The sequence below is a fragment of the Phyllobates terribilis genome, unplaced genomic scaffold (genome assembly GCF_046119375.1).
Source record: "Phyllobates terribilis strain yellow unplaced genomic scaffold, ASM4611937v1 Scaffold_9__5_contigs__length_417890890, whole genome shotgun sequence".
Classification (NCBI taxonomy): Eukaryota; Metazoa; Chordata; class Amphibia; order Anura; family Dendrobatidae; genus Phyllobates; species Phyllobates terribilis.
Genome location: NW_027362769.1, coordinates 219,870,381 through 219,893,255, shown reverse-complemented (window position 1 = coordinate 219,893,255; position 22,875 = coordinate 219,870,381). Strand labels below are relative to the sequence as shown.

At 46.8% G+C, this 22,875-nt stretch overlaps 1 protein-coding gene across 2 annotated transcripts in view; it reads right to left on the bottom strand.

Annotated features, from left to right (window-relative positions):
• The window catches only part of LOC141162038 (multidrug resistance-associated protein 1-like), a 122,548-nt gene that overhangs the window by 16,998 nt on the left and 82,675 nt on the right, over nucleotides 1–22,875 (bottom strand). For both annotated transcript variants that reach the window (XM_073647685.1, XM_073647686.1), the window contains 6 exons: nucleotides 20,918–21,101; nucleotides 20,360–20,420; nucleotides 20,171–20,264; nucleotides 17,947–18,154; nucleotides 12,842–13,152; nucleotides 11,488–11,687 (listed from right to left, as the gene is read on the bottom strand). In XM_073647685.1, the coding sequence (XP_073503786.1) occupies nucleotides 11,488–11,687; nucleotides 12,842–13,152; nucleotides 17,947–18,154; nucleotides 20,171–20,264; nucleotides 20,360–20,420; nucleotides 20,918–21,101 (1,058 nt within the window). The remainder of the gene's footprint in view (nucleotides 1–11,487; nucleotides 11,688–12,841; nucleotides 13,153–17,946; nucleotides 18,155–20,170; nucleotides 20,265–20,359; nucleotides 20,421–20,917; nucleotides 21,102–22,875) is intronic.

Below are 22,875 nucleotides of genomic sequence, written 5' to 3'. Positions count from 1 at the left end.
GACCGCTACCTCTGCCTTTGTGCAAGGAGGAAAAGGAGGAGCACTGCCAGAGCCCTGCAAAATGACCTCCAGCAGGCCACAAATGTGCATGTGTCTGCACAAACGGTTAGAAACCGACTCCATGAGGGTGGTATGAGGGCCCAATGTCCACAGATGGGGGTTGTGCTCACAGCCCAACACCGTGCAGGATGCTTGGCATTTGCCACAGAACACCAGGATTGGCAAAGTCGCTACTAGCGCCCTGTGCTCTTCACAAATGAAAGCAGGTTCACACTGAGCACATGTGACAGACGTAACAGAGTCTGGAGACGCCGTGGAGAGCGATCTGCTCCCTGCAACATCCTTCAGCATGACCGGTTTGGCAGTGGGTCAGTAACCAGACAGTGGAGAAAAAGCTCCTGGAAAAAAAAGGAGACAGGCAAATGGGGGAGAGGACAGTGTTATCGTTGATGTGGAAAGCAGAGACCAACAACTTTCAAAGAATGGACTGCATAGGGCATAAGACCACATTATCTTGATGGAGAACAAGGAAGGGAGCCCTGCAGGGAAGGGTTTCAAGATCAGACATCCTGAGAATGGAGGTTATGGCTACAAGAAATGCACCCTTCCACAAAAGGAACTTTGGGGAGATGCTGCGAAGAGGCTTAAAGGGAGCCTCCTGGAGCGCAGAAAGAACAAGGTTAAGGTCCCAAGTTTCCACTCGATGCCTATAAGGAGGGGCACGGTAAGCAGCCCCCTGGAGGAAGTTTTTAACCTGTTCTTGAAAGGCAAGCATTCACTGAAAGACTATGGAAAAGGTAGAAATCTGAGTGGCAAGGCCAAGGCCTACCTCCAGAATGGACTGAAGAAGAGAAAGTATCTTAGGAATAGAGAAAACCATGGGATGGAATTCCCTTTGTTCAAACCTGCCAAACAAGTAGGATCTCCAGGTGTAGTGGTAAATCTTGGCAGATTGTGACTTATCACCCTTCAGCATGGTCTGGAAATTTAAGTTAGTCAGACTCTCTAATTTGAAAACCTTGGATTCAACAGCCAAGGCATTAGATGCACCTGAGGTACAGTGAGGTGGAACAGAGGACTTTGTGATAGAAGGTTGGAACAAGAAGGAAGGGCCCATGAAGTATCTGCAACCATCTGAATAAGCTATCAGGATTGTCCAAATGCACTCCGCTTGACACACTTGAGAACACAGGGAGGAAGTGAAAGAGAACAGAAAAGATAGAGCAGAGAGAATTCTGTACCTGGAGTGACCAGTATATCTAACGCAAAAGCCCTTGGGTCTTTGAACCTTACTAAATAGGTACAGACCTTGTAATTGAGATGCGACGTGAAGAGGTAAACATCTGTGGTGTTTCAGTGAAGTCAGAGTTAACTGAAGATCTCTGGGAGGAGAGTTCATTTTCCTGAATCCAAAGTTTCTCAGCTGAGAAAGTCCGTGGTGCAGTTCTCAACATGGAGTAACCATGGAGAGCATTGGAACGTGGCGCTTCACCAAGTGAAGAATCCTGGTGGTTACCCTTATGATCTAGGGACCCCTTATGACCTAGGGACCCCTGATGGCACAGGTAGGCCACCATAGCTGAGTTGTCTGTCCACACTTGAAACAGGTGGCCTCCTGGGAGACAGCCAGAAAAATGGCTTTCAGTTAAAGCAGGTTGATCTCCTGGTTCCTCCAGAAACCCAAGCGAGGTAATGAATGAACGCTGCTCCCCAGCCCAAGAGACTGGCATCAGTCATCACAACCTGCCAATTGAAGGGTAAAGAAGGATCTGCCAGAAAGCACAGCAGGTGATGTCAACCAACTGCCAAAAGAGGTCTCTGCAGACTCAAACAGGAAAATAGATGAAACGATCGAAGGAGACCACTGACTTTTTCAAAGGGAGAGGATGGAATGTTGTAGCAGACTGTGTACAACCTCAAAGATCCTTCTTCTGGATGGAGTACGAGGTATCATCTGCAAATAAGACACTCCAGATGGAACAAGGGACAGCTGTCTTAACCCACCCGGCTGCTGAAAATCATGGCCAGAAATTCCCAGCGATGGGATGATGTCAGACAACTTCTGTTGCTTCAGGATCCATCCAAAGATCTCAAAGGAATCCAAGGTGATTTGTAGACTCAACAGATTATCCTCCTTTCACCAAAAGATCATTGAGATAAGGGATGAATTCAAGCCCTCTGACACCTTGGTGAACAACTTGGGAGTTGTAGCAAAACCAAAAATGCAGTACAACAAAATGGAAATGAAGACAACAAACTGCAAATCGGTTAAAATTGTTGTAGGGCTTAGTGATGGAAATGTGAAGACAGGAGCTGCAAATACACGTGGTCAAAATTGTTGGTATCCCTCGTTTAATAAAAGAAAAACTCACAATGGTCACAGAAATAACTTGAATCTGACAAAAGTAATAATAAATGAAAAATCTATGAAAATGAACAAATGAAAGTCAGTCATTGCTTTTCAACCCTGCTTCCACAGAATTTTTTTTTTAAATTAACCCATGAAATAGGCTTGGGCAGAAAAGGAGATTTTTGTGTACTCACCATAAAATCTCTTTCTCTTAGCCTCTAATTGGGGGACACAGGACCTTGGGTTATGCTGCTGTCCACTAGGAGGCAACACTATGCTCATCTGAAAAAAAGATAAAGCATGGCTCCTCCCCTGCAGTATACACCCCCGGGCGGCATTAGCCTGCTCCAGTTTTGTGCAAAAGCAGTAGGAGAAACGTAACATATATAACATAACCATGGCTATAAAAAAAGGCAACTATGTTGGAACTCAAAGGAAAACCAATACGAGAATTCAACTTAAACGGCCCTGAAGGGCAACAGGGTGGGTGCTGTATCCCCCAATTAGAGGCTAAGAGAAAGAGATTTTACGGTGAGTACACAAAAATCTCCTTTACTCTGTCGCCTCATTGGGGGACACAGGACCTTGGGACGTCCTAAAGCAGTCCCTGGGTGGGAAGCAATGGACGAATATTATGTAGACGGTTCCCTAGGATTGGGATGCTGCCGCCTGTAAGACACGTCTGCCCAGGCTCGCATCTGCTGAGGACTGGGTATGAACGTTGTAGTATTTTGTAAACGTGTGTAGGCTGGTCCAGGTGGCTGCCTTACAGACTTGATGTGCCGAGGCCTGGTGGCGAATGGCCCAGGAGGCCCCTACCGCACGTGTAGAATGTGCCTTAATACCTGCTGGAAGAGGAGAATTTTTGAGGCGGTAAGCCTCTTGTATGGTGGATTTAATCCACCTAGCAAGGGTAGCCTTAGAGGCTGGCAGACCCTTGCGACCACCTTCCAGAAGGAGGAAAAGAGAATCAGATTTTCTGAAGGGCGCAGTCCTAGACACACAGATACGCAATGCCCTAACAAGGTCAAGCGTATGCAAAGCCTTTTCCACTCTATGAACCGGAGTCGGACAGAGGGACGGTAAGGAAATCTCTTCGTTTAGATGGAAGTTTGACACAACCTTCGGGAGAAAGGATGGAACCATACGGAGAACTACCTTATCCTGGAAAAAAATCAGGAATGGCTGTCTACAGGAGAGTGCCGTGAGTTCAGACACTCTACGTAGTGAGGTGATTGCCACGAGGAAAACTACCTTCTGGGATAAAAGACGGAGTGGAACCTCCTTAAGGGGTTCAAAGGGTGCTTCCTGTAGTACTGTGAGCACCAGGTTAAGGTCCCACATTTCTAGTGGTCGTTTGTAGGGGGGAACCAATCGTGAAACCCCCTGGAGAAAAGTTCTGACTTGCGGTCTGTGAGCAATGCTTTTTTGAAAAAGTACAGACAGAGCTGATACCTGGCTTTTAAGGGAGGCCAGAGATATGTCTGGCTTCCAGGCCCGATTGAAGAAAACCGAGTACCCTAGGTAAGGAGTAGGGTAGTGGGGCTTGTTTACAAGAATCGCACCAGGCAAAGAAGGCTTTCCAGGTACGGTAGTAGATCTTGGCAGAAGTTGGTTTTCGTGCTCTCATCATGGTTGCAATGACATCTGGCGGAAAACCTGCCTGTGTTAGCACCCAGGTTTCAATGGCCACGCCGTCAAACTGAGGGCCTCTAAGTTCTGGTGGTAGAACAGGCCTTGTGACAGAAGATCCGGGCGGTCGGGAAGATGCCAGGGAACGTCTGCAATGAGTCGTATGATGTCGGCGTACCATGTACGCCTGGGCCAGTCCGGAGCGACTAGGATGGTTGGAACTCCCTCCTGTTTGATCTTTCTCACCACTCTGGGAATCAGAGGGAGAGGCGGAAAAATATATAGGAGCGGGAACTGGGTCCAATCCTGAACCAGGGCATCCGCCGACAGCGCTCGCAGATCGCGTAACCTGGCTATGAAGTTGGAGACTTTGGCATTGAGGTGAGACGCCATTAGGTCCACGTCTGGAGTGCCCCAACGATGGCAGACCTGTTGAAAGACTTCGGGATGGAGAGCCCATTCTCCCGAGTCTATTCCTTGCCGGCTGAGGAAGTCTGCTTCCCAGTTGTCTACACCCGGAATGTGGACTGCGGAGATAATAGAGTCCGCTTTCTCTGCCCAGTGGAGAATGTGTGTCACTTCTCGCATCGCTCGGGCACTGCGTGTCCCCCATTGGTGATTGACATGTGCTACAGCCGTGGCATTGTCCGACTGGACTCTGATGTGGGAGGCTGCCAGTAAGTGGTGGAATGCTCTCAACGCCAGGAGAATGGCACGAATTTCCAGGATGTTGATGGGCAAGGTTGCTTCCGCTGGAGACCACTTGCCCTGTGCCCTGTGGTGTAGATATACTGCACCCCAACCCGTCAGGCTGGCGTCGGTGGTCAGGATCTTCCATTGACCTGGGAGAAAGGATTTTCATTTTGTCAGAGAGGACCGGTTGAGCCACCAGTGAAGGGACTTCCTGGCTGACAACTTCAGTTGGAATTTTCTGTCGAGGGAAGAAGGGTTCCTGTCCCATGACCTGAGAATGTCTAGTTGGAGAGGTCTGAGGTGAAGCTGAGCAAATGAAACCGCTTCTATTGCCGCCACCATCCTGCCAAGACTCTCATTGCAAATCGGAGAGATCGGGAGGATCTGTTGAGAAGGGTGCGGACTCCTGAGCGCAGAGGTCGTGCCTGGTCTCTGGGAAGAAGTATCAGCCCCTTGGAGGTATTGAATAGCATTCCCAGAAATGTCAAGGCCTGGGTTGGGGTTGGTGACGAATTTTGCAAGTTGACTAACCAACCTAGGCGACTCAGGGTGTCGATCGTGATTGAGACACTGATCTCGCAGTCCTTGAAGGTGGGAGCCTTGACGAGGAGATCGTCTAGGTATGGAATGACCACTATGCCTCTGGAGTGTAGGACGTGCATGGTGGTTGCCATGATTTTGATAAACACTCTGGGAGCTGTGGCGAGTCCGAATGGGAGAGCCACGAACTGGTAGTGATCCTGATTGATTGTGAACCTGAGAAATCTCTGATGAGCAGGCGCAATCGGCATGTGCAAGTATGCATCTTGTATATCTATGGAGGCGAGGTATTCTCCTTTTTCCATGGATGCTATGATGGAACGGAGAGATTCCATTCGAAAATGACGTACTCTTACATACTTGTTGAGATGTTTGAGATCTAGTACGGGCCTTGCTCCGCCTCCTTTCTTGGGGACTACAAATAGATTGGAGTAGAACCCCTGAAAGCGCTCGGCTGTTGGGACAGGTATTATGACTCGTGCTTGAAGGAGCGAGGAGACCGCCAGGTGAAAAGCTCACGCCTTTTCTGGCGGCTTTGGGGGAACAGATATAAGGAATCTGTTTGGTGGGATGGAGGTGAACTCTATTTTGTATCCTGAAGATACTAGCTCCCTGACCCACCTGTCTTTTGTAATAGGTAGCCAGACTTGGTGAAAGAGTGAAAGTCGGCCGCCTACGGGTGGAGTCGGTGAGTCAAGATGAGGAGAAATTCTTTGATTTTCCTCTGTGAGACTTTGATTGGCTTGTCTTTGACTGCCAGGGCTTGTCCGACTTTTGAGTCGATCTGGAGTCTTCCTTGCGTGAGAAGCGGCTGTTAGTTTGTGCTGGCCGAGAGACGGACCAGCCGGAAGAGTTCCGAAAGGACCGGAATCTCGTTTGGTTACGTTTATTAAAGTTGCGTTTGGGCTTCAGTTGGGGGAGAGAGGTACTCTTACCCCGGTGGCGTTGGATATCATTGTGTCCAACTTTTTACCAAACAGTCGACCTCTGAAATATGGAAGCTGTGTGAGAGACTTCTTTGAGGTTGCATCTGCTTTCCATTCACGTAACCAGAGAATACGTCGAATAGTGACGGCATGTGATAATGCTACCGCTGCGCATCGTGCGGAATCAAGAGCCGCATGAATTAAGTAATCCGCCACAACTGCTATTTGAACTGCTTGTTGAGACAGTTCAGGGGCAGAGGCTTGAAGACTAGTTTGTAAATTTCTAGCCCAAGCTATTATGGCTTTAGATGCCCAAACTAAAGCGAACTCGGGAGCTAGGGAGGCTCCTATGATTTCGTAAGTTGAATGTGCCAAACTTTCTACCTGCCGGTCTGCTGCATCTCTGAGGGTTGAGCTATCTGGCAGTGAAAGAAGTGTCTGTGCTGCGAGCCTGGACACTGGTGGGTCCACTGCTGGAGGATCTGTCCACTCTTTGAAGGTTTGCTGGGAAAAAGGGTATCTGGTTTCCACAAGCTTGCGAGTGGCAAGTTTTTTGCTAGGCTGTAAAAATTGCTTTGCAAGAATAGATTTGAATTCTGAGTGATCTAAGAAGAACTTAGCCGGTTTTGGTGGTCCTTCAAATGAAATTTTATCTTGAGGTACATCTGGGGTCGGATCAGAAATGTTCAGTACCTGATGTATGGACGAGATTATGTCCTCCGGTAGCGCTGCATTGCTAGTTGGTGATGGGGTTAGAGATACGTCAGTCTCCTTGTCCGAGTCAGAGTCACAAATGCCTTCTGACTCCTGTGTGTCACTGTTGTGTCTGCTCGGCGAATCAGGCTGGGGTATTTCTCTGGCCGGTGAATGGTTAGGAGAAATATAGTTCCTGTTCCTGTTAGGGGACTGTCTAGATGATTTGGGACTACGGTCTCTGTCTCTGGACAGGGATGACCGTGTGCTGTGTGAAGACGCAGATGAGCGTGACCTGTGGGTACGCTTGCGTCCTGACCCTGACCTGGAAGTGCCTGGGTCAGAGTATGGATGGGAGGGACTTTTCCTTTGTTGTGTAGAATTCATAGAAGAAATATGACTTTGCATAGCCTGAAGCAGTTTGTCAGTCATGTTATCCATGGACTTCATAGATAGTGACATAGATTGTGACATTTGAGTGACCCATTCTGGCATGGCAAAAGACTCTGATATGGTAGGGGCTGCTTGGGACTCTGGCACAGTAGTCTGTGTACAATCCCTGCAATGCGGATACGTGCTGCCGCTGGGAAGAGCATGACTGCAGGCTGTACAGAAAGCGTAAAAGCTGTCCTGCCTGGTTTTCTTAGACTTTGAGCCCGGCATAGCCCCCCTGCATAGCCACTCCAGGTGCACTATCTGTGCAGAGGAGGATATAGAGTATATAGAGCTTCACAGCTGAGGGTTAACTCAGGCTGTGAACTTACCCCACCTTTAGTGTGCCCCTGTGATAGCGCCGATATAAACCTGGTCCTGTGCCTCCCCGGAGACCTGGCTGGCCCGTGTCCTGTTTGCAGCGATAATGGCCGCCGTCAGAGTGAAGAAGGGGGGCGTAGCGTTGCAAGGGCGCCAGTTTCCATGGGGATGCGCGCCCTGCAGCACAGCTCCGCCTTTTTTATGATGTCGGGCAGCATCAGAAGTGTCTCCGGGGGGCGTGCCGGGGGCGGAGAGTGGGCGGCGGCTTCGGCTAGGCCGCGGCGGCTTCGGCTAGGCCAGAGCCGCGGCCTAAATTTAAAATAGTGCCCGAAAAGGGCTCCAGGATGGCGCGGTGGACCGGGGGGAGGTCGGATGAGCACCGGACCCCCCCCAGTTGTGAAGACAGATGGCGGTGGGGAACTGATGAAAAGGGGGGCTCTGAAGAGGGTCCCCTTTGGGCGCTGTAGGATGAAGCTGCCGCAGGTGCAGAGCCTGTGAGGGCCTGCACCTCCTATGCCATGGCTGTCTGCACCTTCCCTGGCTTGTACAGGAGTCCTCAGTGGAAACTGTGGCTCATGTATGTGCTGCTGGTCGTCGGCTGCTGTGTGCTGCTGGAAGAGGTTACAGCTGCTGCCATCCGATCACTACCTGACGGTGTCTCAACCCAATACCCCCCAGGGGGGGATTAGGGAGGGTGCCGCTGTCACCTTCAGGGGGCTTTATCCTCTCCTCAACTTCCGACCAAGACGTAAAGAATTGGGGAAGGAGGGGGGTTCTCAACTTCGGACCTGACCCAGGGGCCGGCGAAGGAGCAGCATGGTGGCAGTGCCATCTCGACTTCAACCGTGCACCGCAGACGGGGGCAAAGGAAGGAGCCATGCCGGGGGTCTCTTAAGAGAGGCCCTCTTTTCTTCATCTGTAATCCCGTGCTGGAGCGAGGGACGAGTGAAGGTCTAAAGATGTGCCTCCTGCTGACACGAAGCAAAAACTGGAGCAGGCTAATGCCGCCCGGGGGTGTATACTGCAGGGGAGGAGCCATGCTTTATCTTTTTTTCAGATAAGCATAGTGTCGCCTCCTAGTGGACAGCAGCATAACCCAAGGTCCTGTGTCCCCCAATGAGGCGACAGAGTAATGATGGTTCTTCTTAACTTAATATTTTGTTGAACAACCTTTTTAGGCAATCACTGCAATCAAACGATTCCTGTAACTGTCAATGAGACTTCTGCACCTCTCGACAGGTATTTTGGCCCACTCCTCATGAGCAAACTGCTCCAGTTGTCTCGTGTTTGAAGGTTGCCTTTTCCAGTCGGCATGCTTCAGCTCTTTACAAAGATGCTCAATAGAATTTAGGTCAGGGCTCATAGAAGGACACTTCAGAGTAGTCCAATGTTTTCCTCTTAGCCATTCTTGGGTGTTTTTAGCTGTGTGTTTTAGGTCATTATCCTGTTGCAAGTCCCATGACCTGCGACTAAAACCAAGCTTTCTGACACTGGGCAGCACATTTCTCTCTAGAATCCCTTGATAGTCTTCAGATTTCATTGTACCCTACAAAGATTCAAGACACCCTGTGCCAGATGCAGCAAAGCAGCCCCAGAATATAACAGAACCTGCTACATGTTTCACAGTAGGGACAGTGTTCTTTTCTTGATATGCTTCATTTTTCCGTCTGTGAACATAGAGCTGATGTGCCTTGCCAATAACTTCCATTTTTGTTTCATCTGTCCATAGGACATTCTGCCAGAAGCTTTGTGACTTGTCAACATGTAGTTAGGCAAATTCCAGTCTGGCTTTTTTATGATTTTTTTTCAACAATGGTGTTCTCCTTGGTCATCTCTCATGAAGTCCACTATGGATCAAACAACAACGGATGGTGCGATCTGACACTGATGTTCCTTGAGCTTGGAGTTCACCTTTAAGCTCTTTAGAAGTTATCCTGGGCTCTTTTGTTACCACTCGTATTATCCGTCTCTTTGATTTGTCATCAATTTTCCTCCAGCGGCCAAGTCCAGGGAGGTTGGCTACAGTCCCATGGATCTTACATTTCTGAATAATATGTGCAACTGTAGTCACAGGAACATCAAGCTGCTTGGAGATGGTCTTATAACCTTTACCATGCTTGTCTATAATTTCCTTTCTAATCTCTTGAGACAACTCTTTCCTTTGCTTCCCCTAGTCCATGTTGAGTGTGGTACACACCATGTCACCAAACAGCATAGTGAGTATCTGTAGCCCTATATACAGGCCCACTGACTGATTACAAGATTGCAGATACCTGTGATGCTAATTAGTGGACACAACTTGATTTAACATGTCCCTTTTGTCACATTATTTTCAGGTGTAGAATCATTTCTGTCCAGGCCTATTTCATGAGTTTAACTTTTTAATAAATTCTGTGGAAGAAGGGTTGAAAAGCAATGTCTGACTTTCATTTGTTCATTTTCATAGATTTTTAATTTAGTATTACTTTTGTCAGATTCAAGTTATTTCTGCGAACATTGTGGGTTTTTCTTTCATTAAACAATGGGTACCAACAATTTTGACCACATGTGTATCTACCGAAAAGAGGAATTCTCCTAAATCCAGTCACAACTTTGGACCACACGGAATCCATGCAAAATCTTCTAACCCATACATCTCTATTGAGACTCTTCAAGCGCAGAATGGGTTTGACCAAGCCATCAATCTTGAGAACTGTGAACAGGTCATATTATTATATATTTTGAATCTGGGAAAGGAACAATGAGTTCTAGGAGCTGAAGGTCGTAGATGGCTCTGAAGAGAGTGGATGTGTGAAGTTGAGCTTTGAGAGATGAAGGAAAGAGTCTTTTTGGGGGCAGAGAGGCAAACTCAGTCTTGTAACCCAGTGATACTACCTTTCTGAATCAAGCGTCGTCTAAGTGATTCATCCAGAAGTGGTTTCATCCGCTTTGACTCTGTCCAAGGAGAGTCCCGGAGACCCGGAGGAGGATCTGTGGAAAGAGATCCTACGTTTCTTGTAAGACAGCACTGACGGCCAAGCTGGGCTGGTAAGCGCTCAAGAGAATCGACTATACATTGGGAGAGAATTACTAGGTTGCCTATGGCCTGGGTCAACGATCTGATCCATTTGGGGGAGGGTGGGGGACTCTGTTCTTGTGAGGAATTCAAGGAGTTCTGAGCAGAAAGTGGGTTAAGGCATTGGGTGCAGTGAGAACTAGGCTGACTGCACGGTAAGTGTTTGACACAGTGCGAGTAAATGAAATATGTGACCAATGCAATTGAGGCCGCCTGGGCACCTACTGGTACCTAGGAAAGTTCAGGAGGTGAAAGCCCACAGAAAGAGAGGGACCAGGCCGGTTATGGTGCGAGACAAAGGATGAATGAATTCATAATCTCGATTCACCAAGCCAACCACTAGCACAGCATTCTCTGTATGGATGCGGACATAGAATACATGGAAGAAATAAAAATCTGGGGACCAACAAAAGGGGCTAGAGAGACTCAAAGGGACTCAGGGAAAACCTCCAAAATTTATGCAAAAAGGCACCACAAGGAGATCTCTGCCGCAAGAAGGTAGTTAAATAAGATGCCAAACAGGATAATAAAGAGGACAGAAAATCTCCTCAAACAGGGACCCAAAAAAGCTCTTAGATTGGAAAGAGAAGTAGGACAGTGCCTCCAATGGATACTAAAGGAAACCTGAGCTGCTTAGTGTCTGAGGAGAGGGTATAGCCCACCAGTTGGAGTGTCAAGCCTCCTAGCGACAGGGGGTATTATCCACGGCCTTGTGTCCCCCAATGCTATTTTAGAGAAATAACGGATATGTAGAACTGCTAATGTCTTCTACAGAAAAGTAAAAGTGATAGTACGACACCGGAATAAAGCCAGTCTAACTAAAATCTTCTTCTATACTTCGATACCTGTTAGCTACAAAGCTGGAAAAATAGAAGCGCTGGTTAGTGTTCAGACGTAGGTTGCTGTCTTGGATAAAACGTTCCTGCTCTTTGAAGGCTCGAATGACATTTACTCCTTGGAGGGTTTCATTGAAGTGGGTGTAAAGAGGAGATTTACTGACAGCATCCAGACGCTTCAGCTGCCGGGAAGTGGCAACATAAAATCTCTGGAAAGAAGAGCTGTGTGAAAACTTTTGACAAACAGTTTGCAATACAAAACCTTAAAACTGAATTCATAATGAAAAGAATAGTTTTTTAATAAAAATCTGCCTTCAGTTTCATGCTGGCCAAACTAGGAGCTGCATGATGTATATGTACATGGCCTGTCATTCCACAGTGGCATGTTTTAAGGCTCATTCATACATCTGGGCAAATTGATCCGAGCATGGAACGCAATGAATGAACTGGCCACGGCTCTCAGTCATATTTGTCTATGAGGCTGTGACGCTTAGGTCAGGAGAGCTGCAACCAGTCCATGCTCGAAACCGATTTGCACAGACGTCTGAATAAGCCCTTACTCTGAATCACTGCAGAATTTCAGAGAAAACACTTTTAATCACTAGTTGGGCACAGAGACAAGAGTCCCGGCCAAGAGACAATGGACTGCCCAGTGTCTCCTTTCCAGCTTGACTCACGGGTCTATTTTCAGCTTGATGAAAATACAAAAAAAAAAAAAAATGTGACATTTGGTTAAAGTCACATTTCATGAATCTGTCTAAAACTTCTGGATAAGAAAAATTGTCGAGAAAAAAATAAAAAAGTGACGACTTAAAAAGTGCAAAATGTATAGAGAATAAGGTGAAAAGACAAAAAACACTAAAAAAAAGAGCAAATTACTATGGAAAACAGGAAAAAAGGCAATGATGAATAGAGGAAAAAAATCTATTGTGCCATTGTCACTTAGTTTATTTAATAAAGACCATGAATAATGTATAAGTGTATAAATCATTTGATAGCAATGCAGGTTTGAGAAGAGCATTATCGACTCAGTTTACGCTAGCGGTTATCACCAAGCAATGAATTAAAATGCCAAATCTAGAGCATAACGTGGAGTAAAAAAAAAAGAAGAAATGGCACTAAAACCATAGTAGAATAAATCCTATGTGTGACTGGGATTTAAGAACTTCATGTTCACTAACATTGCACATCTGGCTCCTGCAATAAAATGCTGCAGAATAAAAAAATTGCATTGCATGGACCTAAAAAAAAGACTAATTCATTTTAATTCACTTATTAAGCTTTTAACAATTGCTACAGCGGTCACAGACTATATCCTGTAATCCTAAAACGAGCCAGCAGACCGTATCCACACGTTCCTTACTTGTAAAAAGAAGTAGAGTAAGCCTAATGGTACAAAAGCCACCGCAGCAAGAGGTGTCGCTATTGCAATGACCAGCAGTATTTCCAGGGTAGTCAGGCTCATTATTATAAACACCATTAATATCTGAGGGATGATACTGTCTATAGTGTCCATCTCCTTAGCAAAACGATTAGTCAGGTTTCCACTGGGGGTTCGCTCAAAAAAGCTTAGGGGGCTTCGCAGGATGCTGTGCAAGAGGTTAGAGTGCAGCTGGCGAGACACCGACACACCACCAATAATTATAGTAGCAGACGCTATAAAAATACCTAAAGCTGTAAGAGAGGAAAGAATAAAATGGTGAAATTAGTTAATACGTCAATACCAGCCTCAGAAAAATCATTTTGCAGTGTCATTTAAAAAATTATTTTTTCTTTACATTGCAAAGACATTATTGTTTTGTAGAACTTGAAAAGAAAATTATGTGATGGCAAGAAGAGTCAGAAAAGACAGCTGTACAATGAAAGGTTCCCAGCAAACAAGATATTAACATCCTAGACCCCTGTGAATATGGTATATGGTGGGATTAGATTTAAAGGGAGTATGTCAGCACAGAATGACTGCTCAAACCAAGCACAGGAGCTCAGTGCACCCTTGGTGTGGCCAAACAGTTCAGTGTAGTTCACACCTACTTGTTTTCCATCTATTTCCATCCTTCTCTGGCTCTATATAGTTAGATCTGTTAATAAAAATAGAGGGGGGATGGAGATAAAAGGAAAACAAGAAGGTGGGAAGGTGTACTTAAATGTTTGGCCACACCAAGAGTGCCCAGAGCACCTCTACTTGGTTTGAACAGTTATTCTGTGCTGACAGACTTCCTTTAAAATCAGTACTAAAATATTCTTGATTTGAATGGTACTATGCCATAAAGCGGGGGACACAACCTGGGCCGGGGGCGCACAACCTGGGCCGAGGGCGCACAACCTGGGCCGAGGGCGCACAACCTGGGCCGAGGGCGCACATGTGACCCGTAAATGTTATGTGGTGCTTACCTCTACTGTTTGGTACAGATTGGCTTGTCTATGTCTGCTGGTTCTCACATATATTATACATTAGAGAGGAAAGATTAGGGTAGGTAGCATGAGAGCAGGAAGTACTATTGATGAGCGAGCATGCTTGTTACTCGAAATTTATGAGCATGCTCGGGTGTTTTGCGAGTATCTTCAGCGTGCTCGAATGTTATGTTTGAGTCACTCCGTGTGCATGATTTGCGACTGTTTGACAGCTTTAATACATGTGAGGAATGTCTAACAAACAGTCGCAAATCATGCACACGGAGTGACATAACATTCGAGCACGCCACAAATACTTGGCTAGCACCCGAGCATGCTCGCCGAAAGGGTTAACAGAACACGCCCGCTCATCTACTATATAATGGTCTTATCCCGTCTGTCTGTCTGTCTGTCCTGGAAATCCCGCGTCACTCATTGGTCCGGCAGCGGCCAATCAGCGCCGCGGGATTTCTGAAAAAAGATAGCGGCCGTTAGTGGCTCATCTGCGGGACGGAGCTCAGCGGCGATGCAGCCTGGAGATGAGAGCCGCGAGGCGCTCATCTCCCGGCCGGTAACAGCAGAAGGACCCCGACCGCCGGACCCATCTGCGGGACGGAGATGCAGCCGGGAGATGAGCGCCGCGAGGCCCGCGACCAATCACCGATTTGGGCGCCAAATTTAAATATCGGCCGCGACCAATCACCGATCTTGGCTCCACATTTAAACACCGCTGTGCTGATTGGTCGCCGACGCTGGGCGCGACCAATCACTGATTTTGTCGCCACATTTAAATAGCGTCCGTGACCAATCAGCACAGCGGTGTTTGAATGTGGAGCCAAGATCGGTGATTGGTCGCGGCCGATATTTAAATTTGGTGCCCAAATCGGTGATTGGTCGCGGGCAGCATCCGCGACCAATCAGCACAGTAGTGTTTAACTTTTGCGGCAAGATCAATGATTGGTTGCCGGCCAAGACCGCGACCAATCACCGATTTGTGCGGCACATTTAAATAGCGGCCGCGACCAATTGGATGTCAGCGCCGCTCCCCGGTCCTCCCTTCACACCCTAGCCGCATGGATGTCAGCGGCACTGCCTGTGCGGATACTTCCGCTGCGAGAACCCGGGACATGAGCGGGCGCTCGCAGCAGAAGTATCCCGACCCGCAGCACCGCTCCCCGGCCCTCCCTTCACACCCTAGCCGCTGATGTCCCCACAGTATCCGCATGGTGTTACAAAGGTTCGGACATTTGTGTTAAAAATCGCTGATTGGTCGCCGACGCTATTTAAATGTGGCGCCAAAATCGGTGATTGGTCGCGCCCAGCGTCGGCGACCAATCAGCGATTTTTAACACAAATGTCCGGACCTTTGTAACACCATGCGGATACTGTGGGGACATCAGCGGTTAGGGTGTCAAGGGAGGACCGGGGAGCGGCGCTGACATCCATGCGGCTCGGGTGTGAAGGGAGGATCGGGGAGCGGCGCTGCGGGTCGGGATACTTCTGCTGCGAGCGCCCGCTGATGTCCCGGGTTCTCGCAGCGGAAGTATCCGCACAGGCAGCGCCGCTGACATCCATGCGGCTAGGGTGTGAAGGGAGGACCGGGGAGCGGCGCTGACATCCAATTGGTCGCGGCCGCTATTTAAATGTGCCGCACAAATCGGTGATTGGTCGCGGTCTTGCCCCGCAACCAATCATTGATCTTGCCGCAAAAGTTAAACACTACTGTGCTGATTGGTCGCGGACGCTGCCCGCGACCAATCACCGATTTGGGCGCCAAATTTAAATATCAGCCGCGACCAATCACCGATCTTGGCTCCACATTTAAACACCGCTGTACTGATTGGTCGCTGACGCTATTTAAATGTGGCTCCAAAATCGGTGATTGGTCACGCCCAGCGTCGGCGACCAATCAGCACAGCGGTGTTTAAATGTGGAGCCAAGATCGGTGATTGGTCGCGGCCGATATTTAAATTTGGCGCCCAAATCGGTGATTGGTCGCGGGCAGCGATTTTTAACACAAATGTCTGGACCTTTGTAACACCATGTGGATACTGTGGGGACATCAGCGGCTAGGGTGTCAAGGGAGGACCGGGGAGCGGCGCTGTGGGTCGGGATACTTCTGCTGCTAGCAGTCGCTCATCTCCCGGCTTCTCGCAGCGGAAGTAGCCGCACAGGCAGCGGTGCTCCCCGGTCCTCACTAATGCGATTCCGCTCCCCGGTCCTCACCAATACGATTCGCTGATTGGTCGCGCTCTCCGCACGCGACCAATCAGTGATCTTGGCGCTAAAGTTAAACACCGCTCTGCTGATTGGTCGCGGTCGCTGCCCGCGACCAATCACAGATTTGGGCGCCACATTTAAATAGCGGCCGCGACCAATCACCGATCTTGCCGCCACATTTAAACACTGCTGTGCTGATTGGTCGAGGCCGCCGGCCGCGACCAATCAGCGATTTTGGCGCCAAATTTAAACCCTGCTCTGCTAATTAGTCGCGGATGCCGGCCGCGACTAATCAGCATTATTGGCGCCAAATTTAAACAACGCTCTGCTGATTGATCGCGGTCGCTGGCCGAGATCAATCAGCAGTATTGGCACCAAATTTAAACCCCGCTCTGCTGATTGGTCGCGGTTGCCGGCCGCGACTAATCAGCATTATTGGCGCCAAATTTAAACACCACTTTGCTGATTAGTCGCGACCGCCGGCAGTGACCAATCAGCGATATAGTCGTCAAATTTCAAGACCGCTTTGCTGATTGGTCGTGGTTGCCGGCCGCAACCAATCAGCGATTTTGGCGCCAAATTTAAACACCGCTCTGCTGATTGCGCCCGGTCTGCCGCATACATATTCTAGAATACCCGATGCGTTAGAATCGGGCCAACATCTAGTCACTAATAAGTACTAATGATGCACTGCTTGGTCATTATTGGGATCCCAATTATATTAGAAGAATGGATATTTTCTGACCCATATGTCACACGGAAAGTAGGAGTAGAAGTGGAGACCTGGTCATACAAAAGTGCAGCTATCTTCGGTCACATCCATGTCTGAACACACGACTACCTCTGCCTTTGTCAGTAGTCAACACTACACTAACACTGCAGATGCCCCTGGGCATGTGTCAGTTATACTTTGGTATAGCTGGGACTTCTGGTCCCTCCAGGTAGTCAACCTGTGGTTTTTGGCTGATAGCTGATTATCAGATGTAATTAGTTTTCTGACAGAAATCATGGGCGGGGGCGCCATCTGTCTCAAGCTGCCAGTTATAGATTTATCCTGACTCTTTACGGTATCTCTGCTGTATTCTGCTGCTTACCCTGCACTGACTTGATCCTTTTTCTGCCTATTGATTCTGCCTCTTATTCCGTCCTCCTGGTTTTGACCTTGGCTACTTTCTCACTTTGTTTCTGTCTCCTGTTTTGTCCTGTTACAGACATATTTGCTTTTGACCAGGCTACGACTACCGTACTCTGGCAGCTTTCTCCACCGACCAGCAGCCACTCTGTGGACATAATCCAAGGGATGACTACTGTACTCTGCCAGCTTTCTCCACTGGCCAGCAGCCACTTTGTGGACATAACCCAAGGAACGACTACTGTACTCTGCCAGGTTTCTCCACCAGCCAGAAGCCACTCTGTGGACATAACCCAAGGGGCTCTGCATATGTCCAAATCCCTGTAGAGGGGTTAAAAGGTGGAAGGCCTGGTTCCCCTGGGACCTACTAAGCAGAGTAGCTTAGTTTGTTCATGAAAGCCCTATTAAGAGCTGCCAGGTGACCCCAAGCAGTGCTCCATTAGATCTCCATGGCAGTTATGTGAAACATGCAATATTCCATGTAAGCAACTCACAAACTACATTGGAGAGAACCAAATGCATGGTGTCGTTTTTGAAATGCAAGAAGAGAAGGAGGGCTTTACCATATTCCATATAGGTGTATTATATGTTTGATAGGGCATAAATGTCTAAGGTTACAATATCCCTTCAAAATGTATTGTGGCTCTTGATACAATGTGACCAAAAAAGATTTTTCAGCCCTGCTGTAAAATATCAGGAAAAGGAGAGACTTTCACACAAAATACCTTGCACAACGCCTAAAATGCTGTATACAGCTAAGCGCATGCTGGTGTTCTGTTGTGTGCCATTCACAGGAGGGTCATCGGCCCATAAACCGATCCAGTAATTATGTCCCAAGGCAGATAATTGTTGGATGATAAAGAACACGGCACACATGAGCAGATACCACTTCCCCATGATCCGGCAATAGTCCAAATACACTGATAGTTTGACCTGAGGATACAGAAGTGCGATAGACATTAACCAAGGAAAATTGTAGTAGATAAGTGGAGAACACCAAGTTGTGACGTATACTCAATGGTATAAATGGGTCTGACCAATTTGCAAGTAATGGATTGTGACACACTTAGTGACAGCTAAATGACCCAGGCCATAATTGTGCAACATCTTATACGGACAGTAATGCATTGCTATTTCGTAAGATAATTTTTAGACATACTAGTACAAGGGGTTTTCAATATGTATCTACCTGAATATGAAAACACACTTATCTGAGAAAATTTGAACATACTACTTTTCAATATAATCCCCCTTGACTTCAACTGATTTATTCCACTTCGCTTACAGTGAGCGGATGCCCTCAGAATAGGAGACTTCTTGCTGCTGCAAGACCCCTGTTACTGCCTCTGACTGCATTATCGTCAGGAAATTGTTGCCCACCCAGAAATTTCTTCAGGTTCCGAAACAGAAAGTAATCATTGGGAGCCCGGTCTGGACGGTAGCGTAGTTAAAGGGGTGGTCCGAAACTAAATTTTATTTTACTTTTAAATCTATCTATTTGATGTCATAATCTAATCTTTTTTTATAATGTACATTAATTATAAATTCCCTATCCTTCCCTCATTACACTATCTAACTGTGTTATTGTTTTTTACTACTTCATTTTTGATGTTGTTTAATTTGAGAATTCCATTGCATGCTGGAATACTCAAACGAGTCGTCATCGGAGGGCAGAGGCTGCGGTCACTGCTGCAGCCTCTGCTCCTTCTCTGAAACGAAGCATCATCAGTGACGTCTGGTTTAGGAGCTGGGCTAGTCCCTGCTCTACTGCCAATTCCGACGGATGCTCAGTAAAGATCTTGTCACTGTACACTGTTCTTTTCAGTAAACAGTGACAATGCGCTCTCTCGTTGGCTATGATGAGAAGTGAAAAGCCAGCAAGAGATGACACTGTTATTGCACATTGTAAATAAAGAACAAGTGAGCAGAGACCAGCGCCACTCCCCACAAGTGATTCACTTGCCGAAGCGATGCTGGTCTCTGCTCTCTCATTCTTTACTTGCAATGTGCAATGAGCATGCACTCTCATGCCAGCTCATTACTCCAAATAGTAATGGCGCCCTTCTGCTATACAGGTACGGTGAGTGCCGCTTCCTGAAACAAAGAATCATCAGTGATGTCCATTTCAGGGGCTGAGCTAGTCCCTGCTCTACTTAACCCTAGAACGCATACCTGGGGCCTCGCAGGCCCGCCCTGTTAATTGTTTTCTATTTTCTGCAAGATTACATTAGTTAGAATTTTGAAACTCTAGGTATTCCTCAGGTATATAGTTGTTTGTCATTTTTGTTTGAGTTATTCCATGTTATTTGCACACGGGCCTAAAAGGCCCCAGGTATGTGAAAAAGTAGATTTTTATGGTCATGCGTTCTAGGGTTAAGCATGCGTCGGACGTCAATTCCGATGGATGCTCAGTAAGATCTTGTCAGTCACTGTGCACGGTTCTTCTCAGTGTACAGTGACAGTGCGCTCTCTTGACAGCTCTGATTAGAAGTGAAAAGCCAGCAATAGAGCGCACTGTCATTGTACATTGTAAGTAAAGAACGAGTGAGCAGAGACCTGCGCCGCTCCCAGCATTATTAAACCTAGCCCATAATTAATCAGAGATATGTGTCTTAAACGATTATCATTATCGTCAATATCTGAGAAAGCGAATTAAACAAAGGCAACAAATACGACTGTTACTTTTGCAAACTGGCCGGCACAGCAAAACAGAAAAGTAGCATAATCTTTAAAAGTAAAACAAATATGGGTGTCAAACTTTAGCAATCACTCCAGCTGCTGATTTACTAATTATATGAATAGTTTTATGCTTTTGTTTGGGAAATGCTATTAAACCAGATAGGAGTCCAGTCACTTTCACTATTTTGCGTTGCTGTGAACAACCCATGTGGTCAATAAAAAGGTAATTATTGCAAGGATAATGTTTAGTTTTGTATCCACGTGCATTACCCTTCCAGTGAGAGCAATATCAGCCTCTGTGAGCTTCCCTGCATCTGCATCTCCCTCTGTCAGTTCCTCAGCCGCCTCTGAAGTTATTTCCTTCCTGCAAGTTTACAGAAAAGGATATCCTACTAATTACGGCTCTGTATTGTACACTAGAAGAAATAAACATACCCACAATGGTCATATGGTGATTACCTTAAACCAACATCTGCCTTCTTGACTTCAGTGGCTTTTCCTTTATTGCCCGGCACTTTGCCTGCAGAGATGATTGACATTTCATGAGCAAAGCGAGACTAGGATTCAAAATGATACTTTTATCCGAGAAGGAAAAATCAGGAAAAAAATTACTAGGTATACTAATGGAGCCAGACAAGCTTTGTAATATAGATCTATACACAGTATATGTATATATAAGATGGCAGGCAAAGATCCGGTTACTCTATGGCTTCCATGGACATCGGGATGTCCCAATAGAAGATGATATAGTAGTAGAACAATCAGGAAGTGAACTTTCAGTTGTAGGTCTGCGAAAATACTAGATAATATATATTATCAGTCCAAAAAACACTCAAAGACCTCAACTTTATGCCCTCCAGCAGTCACAAACGACTGGAGGACCACAACAGCTGGAGGTCCGCTACACTAAAATGAATAGGAAAGGGCAGCAGGGGATGTTCTGCTCTGTGTGCCCCGTATGTCTTATTCCTTGCTCTGCAGTCTTCCGCACTTCTACTCATCTCTTTCTAGGCTTACTTTCTATGTGCGATTCCTCCTGTTCACCAGTCAGGGCATATGTTTGGAGGAAATCTGCAAAATCGCCATTCTTATCCAAAAGCTCAGCGTATGTGCCAACCTCCGAGATCCTGCCGTCAGACATTACAATAATCATGTCCACTTGTGGGAGGAAACTTACTCCATGAGTGACAAGAACGCGTGTCTGGAATACATTTTCAGATTACATGCACTGATGAAACAAACTGTACTTGACAAGACCTCAATAACGGAGCATCATAATAAATAATTAAATTATATACTGGAATTTACATGACGCTGCGGCGTTTCGGGTAAGACATTTTGAAAATCCGGCCGAGGACTATAGGGGGAAAACTGACCAGTCGGGTGTGGCCCCCGGCCAGCTTCCTAATCCAGACTCGTCCCTCCCACATGTGTATATAGGAGTGATCTGTCAATCAGCTAGAGCAGTGTAGAGAGTAGTGAGTCGGGGGTCACACTGGACTTGTCTCGTCTCTCTGTATAGTCCCCGGACGGCTATGTTTTCACAGAAAAAGCCAGGCTCCAATTCATACTGCCCATGGTTCAGACAGCATGAATCTAGTGACAGGTTCCCTTTAAACCCTTTCACTGCCAAAGACCATTGTAACACAATGGGACTTGAAACAATCACCACGATTAGAACAAAGGGGATATGACGTTAAAGGAGTCATTTCTCAACATGCATCTATTGCATATTCACCGGTTATGCCAAAAATGTCTCACCTATCTGCAGATCAGGGGATCCTTAAACCTTTTACGACTGGTGCTTGCGTGCAGCGGCGGAAGGGTAAGCCACACACGTGCGGCCCTTTTCATTCTCTGCTATGGGATTCTGAAGTACAGTGTCACGATTCCTCCGCTCAGTGTGTATTAGACGCAGTGAGTGACAGCTCAGTCGTCCAATCTAATGAAGGGCCGTGCTGAACTGTCGATAGTTTAATAGACAGCTCGGCCGTCCAATCGGAGTCTGGGTGGTGCTGAGCTTCCTTCAGGTGTTTCCTGTTCTAAGTGATTACCCAGCTACTTAGCTGAGCTGTCAGTCCCAAATCTCTTACAGACTTAGCATCTGCTCAGTGGGCTGCTTTGTATTCCTCACACAAAAGACGGCCTTCATCCTTCAAAACAGGTTGACAGACACCTTGTCAATGCATCGTGTCTGTCAGCCACATGCCTACTCAATACTATATGTATAACAGGAGAAACAGAGTCTAGATGGCATAAAACAGATTTCTTTATTTAATATATAGCTAAAATCTAGTCCACAAGAATAATATCACAATATAAGTTATTTATCACAATACATGGTGAAATATAATGTACACATAGGTCATAATACCCCAAAAGGCCTCTTGAGAAAGCCTGCAGTATTAGCGGCGAAACGCGCGTCGAGGCTCTTTCCCGGCCAGATGGCGACCTGATCCTGTATTTCTCTTGTCTGTTTCCCCCCCTTCTTCTGGCTCCCCTGTGAAATTGGCCAGTAAGCGGAACCCTCAGTTGAATGCTATGTCACTGCAATCACACACAGTTGTGGATAATATATATTAGTGGCCCGCTGGGCGTGCCATATTTATATCAGGGTTTAGACTTTGTGTTAGCCTTTTGGGGTATTATGACCTATGTGTACATTATATTTCACCATGTATTGTGATAAATAACTTATATTGTGATATTATTCTTGTGGACTAGATTTTAACTATATATTAAATAAAGAAATCTGTTTTATGCCATCTAGACTCTGTTTCTCATGTTATACATGCTTTGTATTCCTGTCCTCTGTTTGTTGATCTATTGCTGCCTGACCATGGACCTTGTTCTGACCATCCATTTGCCTAGCCGCTTTGCTCTGATCCGCTATCTTCCTGGTATTCTGACCTCGGACCATGACCTGACAACGCCTTTGTCTTTCCCCTTTAGTTTACTACGTGTTCTCTTTGTAT